The following is an 18,823-nucleotide window of genomic DNA, read 5'->3' as shown; positions in this document are numbered from 1 at the left end:
CTTTGAAAGGATAAATAAAATTGACAAATCATTAGCCAGACTCATCAAGAAACAAAGGGAGAAAAATCAAATCAATAAAATTAGAAGTGAAAATGGAGAGATCACAACAGACAACACAGAAATACAAAGGATCATAAGAGACTACTATCAACAATTATATGCCAATAAAATGGACAACGTGGAAGAAATGGACAAATTCTTAGAAAAGTACAACTTTCCAAAACTGGACCAGGAAGAAATAGAAAATCTTAACAGACCCATCACAAGCACAGAAATTGAAACTGTAATCAAAAATCTTCCAGCAAACAAAAGCCCAGGTCCAGATGGCTTCACAGCTGAATTCTACCAAAAATTTAGAGAAGAGCTAACACCTATCCTACTCAAACTCTTCCAGAAAATTGCAGAGGAAGGTAAACTTCCAAACTCATTCTATGAGGCGACCATCACCCTAATACCAAAACCTGACAAAGATGCCACAAAAAAGAAAATTACAGGCCAATATCACTGATGAACATAGATGCAAAAATCCTTAACAAAATTCTAGCAATCAGAATCCAACAACACATTAAAAAGATCATACACCATGACCAAGTGGGCTTTATCCCAGGGATGCAAGGATTCTTCAATATCCGCAAATCAATCAATGGAATACACCACATTAACAAATTGAAAAATAAAAACCATATGATTATCTCAATAGATGCAGAGAAAGCCTTCGACAAAATTCAACATCCATTTATGATAAAAACTCTCCAGAAAGCAGGAATAGAAGGAACATACCTCAACATAATAAAAGCTATATATGACAAACGCACAGCAAACATTATCCTCAATGGTGAAAAATTGAAAGCACTTCCTCTAAAGTCAGGAACAAGACAAGGGTGCCCACTTTCACCATTACTATTCAACATAGTTTTGGAAGTTTTGGCCACAGCAGTCAGAGCAGAAAAAGAAATAAAAGGAATCCAAATTGGAAAAGAAGAAGTAAAACTCTCACTGCTTGCAGATGACATGATCCTCTACATAGAAAACCCTAAGACTCCACCAGAAAATTACTAGAACTAATCAATGACTATAGTAAAGTTGCAGGATATAAAATCAACACACAGAAATCCCTTGCATTCCTATACACTAATAATGAGAAAACAGAAAGAGAAATTAAGGAAACAATTCCATTCACCATTGCAATGGAAAGAATAAAATACTTAGGAATATATCTACCTAAAGAAACTAAAGACCTATATATAGAAAACTATAAAACACTGGTGAAAGAAATCAAAGAGGACACTAACAGATGGAGAAATATACCATGTTCATGGATTGGAAGAATCAATATAGTGAAAATGAGTATACTACCCAAAGCAATTTATAGATTCAATGCAATCCCTATCAAGCTACCAACAGCATTCTTCACAGAGCTAGAACAAATAATTTCACAATTTGTATGGAAAAACAAAAAACCTCGAATAGCCAAAGTGATCTTGAGAAAGAAGAATGGAACTGGAGGAATCAACCTACCTGACTTCAGGCTGTACTACAAAGCCACAGTTGTCAAGACAGTATGGTACTGGCACAAAGACAGAAATATAGATCAATGGAACAAAATAGAAAGCCCAGAGATAAATCCACGCACATATGGACACCTTATCTTTGACAAAGGAGGCAAGAATATACAATGGATTAAAGACAATCTCTTTAACAAGTGGTGCTGGGAACTCTGGTCAACCACTTGTAAAAGAATGAAACTAGAGCACTTTCTAACACCGTACACAAAAATAAACTCAAAATGGATTAAAGATCTCAACGTAAGACCAGAAACTATAAAACTCCTAGAGGAGAACATAGGCAAAACACTCTCTGACATACATCACAGCAGGATCCTCTATGACCCACCTCCCAGAATATTGGAAATAAAAGCAAAAAATAAACAAATGGGACCTAATTAAATTTAAAAGCTTCTGCACAACAAAGGAAACTATAAGCAAGGTGAAAAGACAACCTTCAGAATGGGAGAAAATAATAGCAAATGAAACAACTGACACAGAATTAATCTCAAAAATATACAAGCAGTTCCTGTAGCTCAATTCCAGAAAAATAAACGACCCAATCAAAAAATGGGCCAAAGAACTAAATAGACATTTCTCCAAAGAAGACATACAGATTGCTAACAAACACATGAAAAGATGCTCAACATCACTCATTATCAGAGAAATGCAAATCAAAACCACTATGAGGTACCATTTCACGCCAGTCAGAATGGCTGCGATCCAAAAGTCTATTAGCAATAAATGCTGGAGAGGGTGTGGAGAAAAGGGAACCCTCTTACACTATTGGTGGGAATGCAAACTAGTACAGCCACTATGGAGAACAGTGTGGAGACTCCTTAAAAAACTGGAAATAGAACTGCCTTATGATCCAGCAATCCCACTGCTGGGCATACACACTGAGGAAACCAGAAGGGAAAGAGACACGTGGACCCCAGTGTTCATCGCAGCACTGTTTATCATAGCCAGGACATGGAAGCAACCTAGATGTCCATCAGCAGATAAATGGATAAGAAAGCAGTGGTACATATACACAATGGAGTATTACTCAGCCATTAAAAAGAATACATTTGAATCAGTTCTAATGAGGTGGATGAAACTGTAGCCTATTATACAGAGTGAAGTAAGCCAGAAAGAAAAACACCAATACAGTATACTAATGCATATATATGGAATTTAGAAAGATGGTAACAATAACGCTGTATACGAGACAGCAAAAGAGACACTGATGTATAGAACAGTCTTTTGGACTCTGTGGGAGAGGGAGAGGGTGAGTTGATTTGGGAGAATGGCATTTAAATATGTATAATATCATATATGAAACGAGTCGCCAGTCCAGGTTCGATGCATGATACTGGATGCTTGGGGCTGGTGCACTGGGACGACCCAGAGGGATGGTATGGGGAGGGAGGAGGGAGGAGGGTTCAGGATGGGGAACACATGTATACCTGTGGCAGATTCATTTTGATATTTGGCAAAACCAATACAATATTGTAAAGTTTAAAAATAAAATAAAAACAGATTAGTAGTTATCAGGGGCTAAAATTGGGGGAAATGGATTGGTTGCAAAAGGAGAATAAGGGAAATTTTCAAGATGATGAAAATGTGTTTATATCTTACTTGTGGTGGTAGTGACATAACTTCACATATTGGTCAAAACTCTTTAGACTCTGTACTTAAAAGGGTAATTTTTCTTTTACATAACTTATACCTCAAGTGAAAAATAGAAGATATTGTCACAAAAAGCATACATGGTAAAAAGTGAGTCTTCTTCTATCTAGCTGCACCAACTCATTTAGACTTTTCGAAAATAATCATTCCCACCAACTAGTTACATGTGCTTTCAGAGATATTATGCATATCAGCAGATAATCCTATATACATTTACACTACTTATCATTTTCTTCTCTTTTTACCCAATGACAAACATCCACTAGATTCTGATTTTTTTCTATAATGAAATAATTTAGATATTGCCCTATGTCAACACATATGCTTCTACTGCTGCTAAGTCTCTTCAGTCATGTCAGACTCTCTGTGACCCTATGGACAGTAGCCCACCAGGCTTTTCTGCCCATGTGATTCTCCAGAAAAGAATACTGGAGTGGATTGCCATGCTCTCCTCCTCCAGACACAGGATCAAACCTGTGTCTCTGATGACTCCTGTACTGGCAGGCGGGCTCTTTAGCACTAGCTCCGCCTGGGAAGCCCGTCAACACATACACATCTGCCTTATTCATACTACACAATATAAATGTGCCATTACACTTACAATGAACATTTAGTAGCTAAAAATATTTTTATTACAAGTAATGATGCAAGGATGCATTTTGATATTCCTTCACAAGCATTTGTAGTAGATACCAAGAATTATAACTCTTGCATTATAAGATGTATTTTATTTTTTAATAATTATGGCCAAAGTGTCCTTCAAAAAAAGAAAAAAAAAGATATACTAATTTACAGTCTTACCAGTGGCACCTGAAAGTACTTGTTTACGTATATCCTCACTAGTAAAAGATTTTTTTCAGCCTTTAACTTCATCATTCTGATAGACGAAAATGTCTCATAGTTTTAGCTCATATTTTAAAATATATGTTACATGGTTTAATTCTGGCAACATTTTGAAGTAAACACGATTAGTATTATCGACAGTATACAAATGTCTTCAGTAGGACATGAATAATCACACAAAGTGACATAAATAGGAATAAAAATAGATTCACTTCAGTTCCAGTAACGTTTTGACCACCAAATGAAATTGCACTAAATGTATATTTGTTTTTAATTTTTCAGGTTTTTAGTGTTGCAGAATTAAGGATGAGGGAGTTCTAAACCCATGTGAGAGGGAAAAAAAAAAAAACTTAGAGCAGCTCTAACATGGTAGACTTGCGTGATCTATGGCTACTTATACTTAAAGCAAGTCAAAAGTAAATAAAATTTAAAATTCAGTTCCTCAGTTGCATTAATCACATTTCAGGCATTCACTGGGCACATGTGGCTAGTGGTTGTCATAAGGGCACACAGATGTTCAGAATCCCATCTTTCCCAGAAGATAGCAGTAATAATTTCAACCTTAAGAAATTCACAACCCTTTTCTCCTCAAAGTAGAATTTTTAGTTATTTTATTTTTATATATAATAGTAACATATGCAGTCCTCAAAATAGAATAGCTTGTAGGATGCCAACTGGAAAGTCTGAATAAAAACAGAAACCATGTGTTAGAAAGCACTGGAAAACTGCTGACTAAAATCGGTCCCCAGATTCCAGATGGAAGAAACTTGGGAAGGCAAATTGGCATCTGCAGTCAATTTTTGACTGTGTACATATACAATTCTGAAATAGGAGGTGTTATATAATTCTGTCTAGTGGAGGAAAGATGAACACTTTCTGGGAGAAGACAAACATCACCTAAGACTGCGGTTTTTTCTTATATAATATCTGAGATTAAGCCATACTTATTAGGCACAGAAAAGGCAGTACTAACTGAACACCCAAAAGAAATATATATACATAATAAAAACATACCCACAGTATGGAAAATTTCCCACCTATTTTATTAAGCCAGCATTACCTTGATATCAGAAGTCTGACAAATTTTGAGAGAGGATAATTGTAGACCAGCCTCTTACAAATTAAAATACAAATGTCCTCAATAAAATGTAGCAAACCAAATTAAGCTTTTTATATATGAGAGAGACAGAGATAGAGGGAACAAAATATATACCATATAAACAAATGCAGAGAATCCATTTGATCAAATTATACACACATTTGTGGAAAAAATTAGACAGATTGTGAACAGCAAGGGAGAGGGGAAAATAGGGAGTTCCTAATCAATGGGCATAAAATGGTTGCCAAGGGTTTGGGAGAGAGAGGGATGAATAGACAGAGCACAGAGGATTTTTAGAGCTGTGAAACTACTCTATATAATACTACAATGATGGATACATATCTTTAGACTCTTGCTCAAACTCACAAAATGTACAACAACAAGAGTGAACCCTAATGCAAATGATGAACTTTGGAGGCTAATGATGGTCAGTATAGGCTCATCAATTGTAAAAAAGTGTACCAGTGTGGTAGAGGATATTGATAATAGGTGAGGCAGGAAGTATATGGGAAATCACTGTATCTTCAGCTTAAAATTGCTGTGAACCTAAAACTGCTATAAAAAATAAAGTTTATCCCCCAAATCATACAAAAATAGGATTAGGAAGTATTTCCCTAATCTCCTTTTTTTTTTTTAATTTTAATTTTATTTTATTTTTAAACTTTACATAACTGTATTAGTTTTGCCAAATATCAAAATGAATCTGCCACAGGTATACATGTGTTCCCCATCCTGAACCCTCCTCCCTCCTCCCTCCCCATTCCATCCCTCTGGGTTGTCCCAGTGCACCAGCCCCAAGCATCCAGTATCGTGCATCGAACCTGGACTGGCAACTCGTTTCATACATGATATTTTACATGTTTCAATGCCATTCTCCCAAATCTTCCCACCCTCTCCCTCTCTCACAGAGTCCATAAGACTGCTTTCTTTTTTAATATTTACAAAAATGTACATAAAATATCATTCTCAATGATGGGATATATAACCCTCACCTCTTCCAGGATATCATAAATGAAACAACAGCCACTATCCCCACCTTGTTCAATATTATCCTTGAAATCCTGCTAGTGTGATAATGCAATAAAGTAAATCAAAGTCATGAGAATTGGAAAATAAAGAATAAAACAAATATTAAACCAGATGGCAGAATTGTGGTGAATATAGATATTACAAATAAATCTACAAATTATTAACAATGATATATGAATTTGGAAAGGTTGCTAGATATAAGGTCATCAAGGTAATAAAATCAATTATATTTCTATATACCAAAAAAATGGAAAAAGCAATTTTAAAATTATGAAATATATAATAAAATCAAGAATATTTCTTATCTGAGAAAAACATAACAGATGTGCAAGTCACTGTACTAAAAACAAAACAGTATCAAAAAAATTAAAGAAAGTCCAAATTAACTGTATCAGTGAATTGAAAGCATCAGCATGTCAAGATGTCAATTTCCAAATTGATTTGATACTACCATGAAAAAAATCACATCTGAATGTTTTGGGTAATTGACAAATTAATACTAAAATTTACCTGGAAAGATAAACAGCTAAGAGTAGCCAAAACAATATTAAAGAAGCAGAACAATTTGGGAGACTTAGCCAGATATGGAAAGCCATCATGAAGATTTATAGCCACAAATTGGAAACAACACAAAACCTATTAAGCTGCCACATGTATGATTTTTCCAATTTTCTCATCTTGAGGACTGAAATCATACAGTGAATATGGGAACTTCAGAGTGTTGAGGTCACTGTAAGAGAAACAAATTTACCTTGGGGATAAGGTAGTTTCTGAATTTAATGTCACGGGTCACCGCATGGGGCAGATTGGTGGGGACGAGGTCAATATATCTCTGGATCTCGTGCACCACAGCATCCATGTAGGGCATGTGGCTTCTGTCCTGCATGCAGGGGCTCCGATGTCTGCCGATCACATGGTCAATCTCTTCCTGGACTTTAGCTAATAAGACACAAGTAAGACTACCAGAAAAAAGAGGAAAACACATGCCACATTTTCATACCAAATCAGGGTGACATAAAACTCTGTAAAGGTATTCCAACATCGTTATAAACATCAATTATATGTCCAGAAATACACCTAGACTTAGAGAGTTTTCATAATACAAGTACAAATGACACTCATACAAGCTAGGCTTTGGGATAAATCTGTGCTGCTGCTGCTGCTAAGTCACTTCAGTCGTGTCCAACTCTGTGTGACCCCATGGACAGCAGCCTATCAGGCTCCCCCGTCCCTGGGATTCTCCAGGCAAGAACACTGGAGTGGGTTGCCATTGCCTTCTCCAATGCATGAAAGTGAAAAGTGAAAGTGAAGTCACTCAGTCATGTCTGACTCTTAGCGACCCCATGGACTGCAGCCTACCAGGCTCCTCCAGCCATGGGATTTTCCAGGCAAGAGTACTGGAGTGGGGTGCCATTGCCTTCTCCAGGGATAAATCTGTGCACACCTATATATTAGCATGAAAAGTGAAAAAAGTGTTAGTCCCTCAGTCATGTCTGACTCTTCCTGACCCTATGGACTAGTAGCCCACCAGGCTCCTCTGTCCATAGATTCTCCAGGCAAGAATACTGGAGTGGCTTGCCATGCCCTCCTCCAGGGGAATCTTCCCGACTCTTGCCTCCTGCATCGCAGGCAGATTCTTTACCATCTGAGCCACCAGGGAAGCCTATATATTAGCATGCATGCGTGCTAAGTCGTTTCAGTCATGTCCAACTCTTTGCAACCCTATGAACTGTAGTTTGCCAGGTTCCTCTGTTCATGGAATTCTCCTGGCAAGAATACTGGGGTGGGTTGCAATGCCCTCCTTCAGGGGCTCTTCTGGACACAGGGATCGAACCCGCCTCTCTTACATCTTCTGTATTGGCAGGCAGGTTCTTTATCACTAGCGCCACCTGGGAAGCACATATATTAGCATCATGAAACACTTTAAACACAAACAGTATATTATTAACTCAAGAAATTTCTGTCATCACATGTAGGAGACAGGAAGAATAAAACAAAAGCAGGCACCAGCAAGGGCCACAAAAGAAGTTTATTGATAAACTGGATGCTATAAGGCATGAGACTCTTGGAACAAGTCCAGAGGGAACAGTTCATAATCTTAAAAACAAGATATGATCTTGGGGTCGGAAAACCGACCCCAGACTGTTTCTCGACTGGCATCTCAGAGAGTCACATGTTTTATATATCTGGTGAAAAATCTATAGATAAGAATATTAGTCTTAGTTACTGATTTGTTATTGATTACTGTTTCTTAATTACTAAATGGTTAATGATCATTTTGTTCTTTGGCCCTGAAGGCCACACGAGTTATAGTTTAACTCCCCACATATTCTTTCCTTCATGGCTGAAAGTATAATAAAACTGGGTTGGATTCAGTTTCAGCACCTTCGCCTTGGAGTGGTGTTGGTCCCCTGATCCTCGCTTTTCTATGAATTCTTGTGTCTCATTTCTCGTTCTCTCACCGTATCACACTTTCGGAAACCCTGCTTGTTGAGCTGGTCTCGACAATCACAGAAAGAAAAACAGGTATCAAGTATTATTTTCATATCAAAATAATGTACGATGTTTTAAAAATCAAATTCTATAACTGATGTATGTATGGTTTGCAGTTGTATATGTATTGTGTGTGTGTTTATTTGCAACGTGAAATGCTATCTTATTTAATGTTTAAAAAGGGAAAAAATTCTTTTAGGTACAGTTCAGTTCAATTCAGTCGCTCAGTCGTGTCCAACTCTTTGCGATCCTATGAACCGCAGCACGCCAGGCCTCCCTGTCCATCACCAACTCCCGGAGTCCACCCAAACCCATGCCCATTGAGTCGGTGATGCCATCCAGCCATCTCATCCTCTGTCATCCCCTTCTCCTCCTGCCCCCAATCTTTCCCAGCATCAGGGTCTTTTCCAATGAGTCAGCTCTTCACATCAGGTGGCCTTTTAGGTACATCTTCTGTCTAAATAGCATATATCTTTTTCTAAATCTAACCTTTTAAAGTACTTCTCAGACCAAAAATTTTCTCAGGCTTTCTCACCAGATTTCTAGAATTTCTGCTATACTTCAACAATATAGCTCCCATCTTCCCTACCCTAGCATTATAATGCTGCATATTTAGAACAGGGAAAGATTTAAGTAAAAATATATCTACCATTCAAAGTGGCCACTTCTTAAGAAAACTAATAGTCCATTGTAGGCCAATTTATGCTGGTTGTGCCTGCTGCAAATCCCTTCCCATGAAGTCCAGATACTTAACCAGAATTTTTTATTGATGAAATCCATAGCTTTATTGCCTTTGATACTGCTCATACTGTCTTCACTTTTCTCAGCAATCCTCCCTACTATACAAATTTGTCTTACTTTCATCTTTTTTTTTTTTTTTTAATATTTGGGCAGCTTATAGTGGGTGGCAAAGAAATTTCAAAACTAAAGCTTCTCTAAGAGAAATTATAAGACAGAAGACCTAATATCTTCCCCAAAACTCACCCTGCCCACCATGTTATCATACCTGTGACCTCTGGGTGTTTCAGCAGCATGAGGAGCCCATATCTCAGCGTGGTGCTTGTTGTCTCTGTCCCAGCTCCAAACAAATCAGACACAGATGCTATCAAGTTTTCAAAAGTAAACTCCATCTCTTGATTGTGTTTTTCCTATAAGTTATTTGATGTAATTATCTGGTAGTTTGCCAGTATAAATAATTAAAATCAATCCAAAATAACACACTGTTACAAAGCTAAACAAACCTAGACACTCGAGTGCAGTACTACAACAACCGGCAAAGTGTGTGGACTGGGCTGATGCAGTCTTGATTTCCTACTCCTCTTCCCTAGCTTGCCTAAAAACTTCATTCCAAGCCTCTTTTGCAGGCACACTGGTGAAGCAACCTACTTCTTGCCAAAGGGCTTGCTGATGCCAGTTTCTCTCTTTCTTTCTTCATAGTCAAACACAGATACAGACGTAGAAGTGGTGCAGTCATCATTTTGAAACATGAGTATCTGAACATAAAGATGAAACCTACATACTTAAATATGCTGAAGAAAAATGGAAGGCACTTGAGTTCAATGTACTTCATGGCTAGCCCTGGACTTCCCAACATAAGAGTCTCTGTGAATCCATTCTTTTTCTTTGTCATATATTCTAGGATGTGCTGCTATGTTAGCTTTTGCACATTTTCAACTTCTTCATGTGTCTTTAGGCAGAGTCCAGATAAAATGGTTTAAAAGGAAAAGTGAATTTCAAACTCTTGATTCTGGTTTATAACATTTTTCAAGATATGGCTCTAATTTGCTCGTTTCTATCAATTAAAGTTGTGTTTGCCTACCAATAAAAAAAAAAGTTAACAGTGGTTTAAAGAAATAGTGAGTTTATTTATCCCACATACAAAGACAAAATGGGGCCGGCCCCTACTGTATTCCAAGATGTGAGGCAATAGGCAGCTTGGGCGAGGAAATGAATGCAGATGCTCAGAATAAGGAATTGACTGAATAAAGCTCTCACAAATTGGAAGTTGGGAGAGTAAAAGCCCTTCACAAGGACAACTAAGGTGGGTTTAGAGAAGGGATATATGTGACATAAAATTGATTATAAGAATGGGACAATCTGAAATACTGACTACAGAGGTCATGAACATACCAAAAATAATCATTTCTTCCTATCCAGTCCTCTAGACTAGCATTAATTTAATAAGGCTCTTATAATCCCCAAGTGACCTGTGGCACGCCCAATATTATAGAACCCAACACCATTAAGATAGACTTAACCCTATCACAGTTGTACCTGATAGATAAAAGTAGTTATCCCCATTGGTAACATCAACTTCATACAGTTTCTAAGTTTGTCAACTCAAAATTACTCTGAGACCAAGAAGGAGAGTAGAGTTCTTATAAATCATTATTGCTATTTCTATCTGTTCATGTGAATTTGAAGAATCAATGGTTATGTACACATAGCCTATCAAAACTAAACTAGCCTATACAAAACTTTGCTGAAGGAAATTAAAGAAGACCTAAATAAATGGAAATACATCCCATGTTCATCTACTGAAAGACTTAAAAGTTAAGATGGCATTACTCCCAAACTGACCTACAAATGCAACATGATCCATGTGAAAATGGATCAGATTCTACTAGGATGGCTAGAATCAAAAAGACAGATAATTCGAAGCACTGTCAAATATGTGAATAAATTGTAAGCTTCATACACTGCTGGTGAGTATATAAAATGGTGCAGCCAATTTTATGTGTAAGTTTTCTTCTAGGAGATTTATAGCTTCAGTTCTTACATTAAGACTTTGATCTGCCACACTTCCTTTGAAGGTTAAATATAAAGTTATCATCTGTCTGTGCTGTGCTCAGTTGTGTTCAACTCTTTGTGACTCCATGGACTCCAGCCCACCAGGCTCCTCTGTCCTTGGGACTTCCCAAGCAAGAATACAGGAGTGGATTGTCATTTCCTATTCCAGGGGATCTTCCTGACCCAGGGATTGAACTCCCATCTCCTGTGTCTCTCGCACTGGCAGGGGGATTCTTTGCCACTGTGTGACCTGGGAAGCCCACCAACAATTCTATCACTAGGTATATATCCAAGAGAAATTAAAATATATGTGTATACAAAACTTGTGGGGCTTCCCAGGTGGTGCTAGTAGTAAAGAGTCTGCCTGCCATTACAGCAGGGGTAAAAGATATGGGTTCAGTTCCTGGCTTGGGAAGATCCCCTGGAGCAGGCCATGGCAACCAACTCCAGTATTCTAGCCTGGAGAATCCCATGGACAGAGGAGCTGACAGGCTACAGTCCATAGGGACGCAAAGAGTTGGACATGACTGAAGCAACTTAACAAATGCACACATACATAAAAGTTGTACATAAATGTCCACAAACTCAAAAAAAAAAAACAAAATAGAAGGAACCAAAATGTCCATCAACCAACAAACAGATATGCAAAATGTGGTATATCCACACTGAAATGCCATTTAATCATTTAAAGGAATGAAGTACTGATGTATGCTACATTATCAATGAACCCTGAAAGCATTAAGTGAAAGAAGCTAGACACAAAAGACACATATTGTATAATTCCATTAACATGAAATGTCCAGAATAGCAAACTTATAAAGATGGAAGATAGGTTAGTGAAGCCTAGAACTGGGGAGATTGGGGAGGAATGAGGGTGACTCCAAAAGCATATAAGATTTCTTTTCAAGGTCCTAAAAATATTCAGAAATTGATTGTGGTGGTAGTTGTTCAACTCTGTGAAAATACTGAATTGTATACTGAATGTGTGAGGGTTATGGTATATAAATTATACTGAATAAAGATAAAATATATATAAATATATACTATAAAAAAATAAATATGATCGTGAACTCCAGAGAAACAATAAGGGTTTTAAACATAGCACTGATGAAACAGCCACTGTTAAATGGAATACCAGACATCTTAGAGCCTCCTTAACCCAGGATTAGTGGAGAGACTTCATAGCACAATGAGAATCCCTCAAATTATGTGCAAAATATCAGAAACTCATATAGGTGCATCTTTCTAGGACAGTTTCCTTACTCTTAATCAGATTCTCAAATCAACTGGGCCCCAGAAAGACAAAAATCATTGCCCAAGCACCAGAGAAAGCAGAGAGCAGATTTGCTTCTTCCTTCCTCCTGTTTCTTTAAGCCACTCCATGTGCTTCCCTTCATTCTGTTCAAAACACATGATTTGAGCAGTCCAGTTCAAATCCATGAACAATTCTTCGAATGTCATCTTCATCAGCATCTTTGGCTCCTTGCCATTTTAGCCTACTAACTGTTTTCTCATTTCTGCCCAGTGCTACAAAGTGGTTGAATAAAATAATCATGGCCTCAGATGAAGAAATTTCTTTCTCTAGAATTAGTTTCTACAGTGCTTTTTACAGCTTTTACTGGATCCTGCCTTTCCCCGGTTCAAGAATGGCTTTGCACCTACACAAAATTTTTTATGGCACCTATATTGCTCTTGCCACAATTTCCAACTTGACCCTACCACTAATCATATTCACTATTAAAATTTACTATCTGAATTTTTCCCTCCTTAGTTGAACTTTTCAGATAACAAATTTGATCTTTTTACTGAGACTTCCCAGACACTCCCTATAATTTGGCTCTCATCCTCTCTTCTAACTAAAACTAATATTTATGGATCTTTGATAATATGACAAGATGGACAGATTGATTTTATTTCAGAATCCTCTGCATTTCCATGTTCCAGACTTTCATCAAGCCAAAGTCCAAAGAAATTAAAAATCTCATAGCTGGTCCTTGAGCTCCATTCTCATTGTACTGGTCATTCTACAGAACTCCCAGGATAATCTTCCCCAGTAATTATTTGCATTCTACTTTTGTTCTGGTTCATACATCTACCTGATAAAAATCAAAATTTCTAATGCCAACTTTCATGTTTACTTGAAGGACACCAACTTCCAACTCTATATCTTTCCAGAATCATTTTTGGTTACACTCAGTTAAGGCTTCTCTCTTCTACCCACCTAGTCTCTACCACAAACACCTCTGAACCTCTCATGACATCATTCTACCAATTTGAAATTCCCTCCCTGATGACTTATTGCAAATATTTGAAGATATACGTCAAGCTTCAGGACATACAGGAAACCCAAGCAGGCTAAACCCTTCCTTCTCACTCTCCCACATGCTATGTGAAATGATCACACCCACTTTCCCTTTATGGCTCAGTATTTTGTATTTCTCACTTGTCTGCACTTCCATTTCACCTGAGATGTGTGTTCTCTTTCTTCTCATCTAGCCTATTAGTACCCAACAGACAAGGTCCATGTATCCCAGTTATTTAACTATTCAATTTTAAATCTCCCATGATGCTCAATCCAGATCCATGCACAAATAGTACCCAAAGTGCTAATCAAGCATTTCTTCTCTAACCATTAAACATCCCTAATAAGTACAGAACAATTTAATGAACAAAAAAATTCAGGCAAATAGATAACCAATCTGTCATCAACATTTTACCTGTTCCATTTTGATCAGGAAACAATCGATGAAGTCCCGAGGATTGTTAATGTCCAGAGTTGCTTGATGTTCTTTTACTTTCTCCAAAACATAGCTTCTTATATAAGCAAAATTTTTAAATAGTTTGTTATGACTCCCTGGGAAATAGTCGATGAGAATAGGGAAAGTGTTGCAGACCTTAAAGATTAAAAATATGTGTTTATTAAATTAAAAATATATGTTGAAGACATATATACCATATGCCTAGCCCTGGTTAGAAACTGAAGTGAATAAAAATGGTCTATATCTTCAGGGGGAGCTTTTTATATTATACATATAAAATAATTCTTTATGCTGATAGAGGTATTTAAGGGAGAAAACTCTGACCAGGTGATAAAAGTTGACAGTAATTTCCTATATTCATACAACAACCTTATGTTATTAAAGCATTTTTATGTCAATTCTCTCTTTTTCTAAATTAATTCCTCTTTACAACCTTGAAATACAGAGTAAGATGAATTACTATGATGCACATTTTATAGATGAGGACAGAGGTTAAGGAAGTTTGGAAGTTTTATCATCCCAAGCCCAATCACCTGGTCAGCTAGGATACCAACTAAAGTATCAAACACCCCTGCCCTGGTCAGTGTTCCCAGTGGCATCTCAGTTCACAAACTTTCTTCCTCTCTGAAAGAGATATTCTCTTTCTTCCTGAAGTAGGATATTTCTGCTAAGTAATATGATGAGGAAATCACTAAGTGCGATTGGAGGACAAGCCTGTGCACAATGGAAACCTTTCAGTAAGGGCCTGGACCTTCATTGAGTGCTGTGGGCATGCTTTTGGGCAGTCACCAAAGTAGTTTATGGAAACTGGATTTTGGTGGGGTAGTAGAAAAAAACCACTGGCCAGGGATTCAAGAGTCTTGAATTCCAGCTTTATATTCAGGCTTTTCTTTTCTTTGTAAAATAAAAGCACAGCCACCTTTCCCAGATGTTTACTTTATGACACTAAGGCAGGATTGTTACATTCAAACATTCACTTAGAATAACATCAGCAAAAATGATGCAGTAGACAACTCAGAAGGCCTTAAAAGTGTCAGAAAATTAAGCAAAAACTATCAGAATCAACTTGTCAGAACTCTAGAGCACCAAGGTTTACAGCAATCACATAAATGTTGAATCAAGGATAAGACAACTTAAAAACAGCAGAAAAGATCTGTTATTGTTTTTTCTCCTTGTCCCACCTCCTTCCTTGGCAGTGGCCTTAACAAGGGCAGCTTGTGGTATGGGAGCCTGCTTCCTCATTCTGGTGGTACCAGGGCAGACCTCACTAACAAGGAACTGTGTATCTGTGTTCTAACCTGTCTGGGGCCACCTGAGGCACTGACACAGGAACTTGTTTTTGTTTCATCTGACTTAGAACTTAGGGTGGAAACACAGTACGGATGTCTCAAAGACCTGGCAAGATTAATGAAAAACCCACAGTTGCCTGGAGCAAAGGATTACAGTTAAGGCACACAACAGAGCCCCAAACTCCAGAAAGAACAGCTGGGGAGGGAGTGCCTTTAAGAAATTAGCACATTCAAAAGCATCCATGTATACTGAGGAATTCAGAAAGCTATAGACATGCCCAGGGCAGGACACCTGCTAAGAAAAGACCTAAGAAGAGACTAAGCTATCACCTCTGGCTGATCTCTAGGCTGAGTGCAAGCAACAAGCAAAGAACAAGACAGAGTTGAGAATAATCTGGCTAAAGGATTCCCAGGCGGCTCAGTGGTAAGAGAACCCACCTGCCAATGCAAAGGTTCAGTCCCTGGGTCAGGAAGATCCCCTGGAGATGGAAATGGCAACCCACCACAGTATCCTTGGGATACTGGGAAATCCCTGGGAAAAGCCAGGATACTGGGAAAAGCCTGGGAAATTCCATGGATGAAGGAGCCTTGCAGGTACAGTCCATGGGATCACAAAGAGTCGGACATGACTGACCAACTAAACACACAAGGACAAATCTAGGAGTCATTTCCTTCCCTTTATTTCCTCCCTTTCTCCCTTTCTTCTTTCCTCCCTTCCTCTCTATCTCCATCTCCATCTCTTTGTCTCACCTTTCTTCTCTTAGGATCCTCACATTCAATGGCATTGCTATCCACAGACTCACAGATATGAAAACAAGCTATAGAGGGAGAGGAGAGGATGGAGGGGCAACACAAGGGTAGTGAGGGGGATAAAAAGGGTTTTATGGGATTATATGAAATCTTGTGTGTGAAACTTCTGAAAACTGTAAAGCACTATAGATTTTAAAGAATATTTTATTCAATTTTTTAAAAAGAGAAAAGCAAAAAAAAAAATCAAAAAACTCTATTCAAATACTAGCTGAACATAATAAGCTAAAGGAACAGAAATTTCAGCAACCACACTAGACAAAAAAAAAAAGAGATTGTGCCAAAACAGTTTAGAAAAGTCACTAAATAAATGAATAGCTACAGCTTGCAAAAGTCAATGGAGAAGGCAATGGCACCCCCACTCCAGTACTTTTGCCTAGAAAATCCCATGGACAGAGGAACCTGGTAGGGTGCAGTCCATGGGGTCGCTAGGAGTCGGACACGACTGAGCGACTTCACTTTCACTTTTCACTTTCATGCATTGGAGAAGGAAATGGCAACTCACTCCAGTGTTCTTGCCTGGAGAATCCCGGGGACGGGGAGCCTGGTGGGCTGCCGTCTATGGGGTCACACAGAGTCAGACACAACTGAAGCGACACAGCAGCAGCAGCAGCAAAAGTCAAACAAACAGAAGCTATATCAAACTAAAAAAAAAAAAAAAAAACAAAGAGGGGAAAATCTGATTCCCAGTTGCCACATTGGTGGATGAAACTGGAGCCTATTATACAGAGTGAAGTAAGCCAGAAAGAAAAACACCAATACAGTATACTAACGCATATATATGGAATTTAGAAAGATGGTAACGACAACCCTGAATACAAGACAGCAAAAGAGACACAGATGTATAGAACAGTCCTTTGGACTCTGGGAGAGGGAGGGGGGATGATTTAGGAGAATGGCATTAAAACATGTATAATATCACATAAGAAACGAATCGCCAGTCCAGGTTCTATGCAGGATACAGGAAGCTTGGGGCTGGTGCACTGGGATGACCCAGAGGGATGGTATGGGGAGGGAGGTGGGAGGGGGGTTCAGGATGGAAAATACGTGTACACCCATGGCGGATGCATGTTGATGTATGGCAAAACCAATACAATATTGTAAAGTAAAAAATAATAATAATAATAAAATAAAAATAAATATAGGGAGATTGTGGGGAGATTTGGGAGAATGGCATTGAAACATGTATAATATCATGTATGAAACGAGTTGCCAGTCCAGGTTCGATGCACGATATTGGATGCTTGGGGCTGGTGCACTGGGACGAGCCAGAGGGAAGGTATGGAGAGGGAGGAGGGAGGAGGGTTCAGGATGGGGAACACAGGTATACCTGTGGCGGATTCATTTTGATATTTGGCAAAACTAATACAATATTGTAAAGTTTAAAAATAAAATAAAATTATGCCAGTACCATACTGTCTTGATAACTGTGGCTTTGTAGTAGAGCCTGAAGTCAGGTAGGTTGATTCCTCCAGTTCCATTCTTCTTTCTCAAGATTGCTTTGGCTATTTGAGGTTTTTTGTATTTCCATACAAATTGTGAAATTATTTGTTCTAGCTCTGTGAAGAATACTGTTGGTAGCTTGATAGGGATTGCATTGAATCTATAAATTGCTTTGGGTAGTATACTCATTTTCACTATATTGATTCTTCCAATCCATGAACATGGTATATTTCTCCATCTGTTAGTGTCCTCTTTGATTTCTTTCACCAGTGTTTTATAGTTTTCTATATATAGGTCTTTAGTTTCTTTAGGTGGATATATTCCTAAGTATTTTATTCTTTCCGTTGCAATGGTGAATGGAATTGTTTCCTTAATTTCTCTTTCTGTTTTCTCATTATTAGTGTATAGGAATGCAAGGGATTTCTGTGTGTTGATTTTATATCCTGCAACTTTACTATAGTCATTGATTAGTTCTAGTAATTTTCTGGTGGAGTCTTCCCTCTTACACTGTTGGTGGGAATGCAAACTAGTACAGCCACTATGGAGAACAGTGTGGAGATTCCTTAAAAAACTGGAAATAGAACCGCCTTATGATCCAGCAATCCCACTGCTGGGCATACACACTGAGGAAACCAGAAGGGAAAGAAACACATGTACCCCAATGTTCATCGCAGCACTGTTTATAATAGCCAGGACATGGAAGCAATCTAGATGTCCATCAGCAGATGAATGGATAAGAAAGCTATGGTACATATACACAATGGAGTATTACTCAGCCATTAAAAAGAATACATTTGAATCAGTTCTAATGAGGTGGATGAAACTGGAGCCTATTATACAGAGTGAAGTAAGCCAGAAAGAAAAACACCAATATAGTATACTACTGCATATATATGGAATTTAGAAAGATGGTAACAATAACCCTGTGTACGAGACATCAAAAGAGACACTAATGTATAGAACAGTTTTATGGACTCTGTGGGAGAGGGAGAGGGTGGGAAGATTTGGGAGAATGGCATTGAAACATGTAAAATATCATGTATGAAACGAGTTGCC

General features: G+C 38.0%; 1 protein-coding gene across 3 annotated transcripts in view; it reads right to left on the bottom strand.

Annotated features, from left to right (window-relative positions):
* LOC102401059 (cytochrome P450 2C18) overlaps positions 1-18,823 on the bottom strand; it is a 44,172-nt gene that overhangs the window by 13,504 nt on the left and 11,845 nt on the right. For 2 of the 3 annotated variants that reach the window (XM_025274101.3, XM_045164109.1), the window contains exons 5-7: positions 14,187-14,363; positions 9,686-9,827; positions 6,938-7,125 (exon numbers count right to left, since the gene is read on the bottom strand). In XM_025274101.3, coding sequence (XP_025129886.3) covers positions 6,938-7,125; positions 9,686-9,827; positions 14,187-14,363 — 507 coding nt within the window. The remainder of the gene's footprint in view (positions 1-6,937; positions 7,126-9,685; positions 9,828-14,186; positions 14,364-18,823) is intronic. The other variant, XM_044935115.2, reaches the window with a different exon arrangement.

The sequence above is a fragment of the Bubalus bubalis genome, chromosome 23, assembly GCF_019923935.1.
Source record: "Bubalus bubalis isolate 160015118507 breed Murrah chromosome 23, NDDB_SH_1, whole genome shotgun sequence".
Lineage (NCBI taxonomy): Eukaryota > Metazoa > Chordata > Mammalia > Artiodactyla > Bovidae > Bubalus > Bubalus bubalis.
Note: the sequence above shows the minus strand (reverse complement) of the source record. Positions and strands in the feature narration are given on the sequence as shown.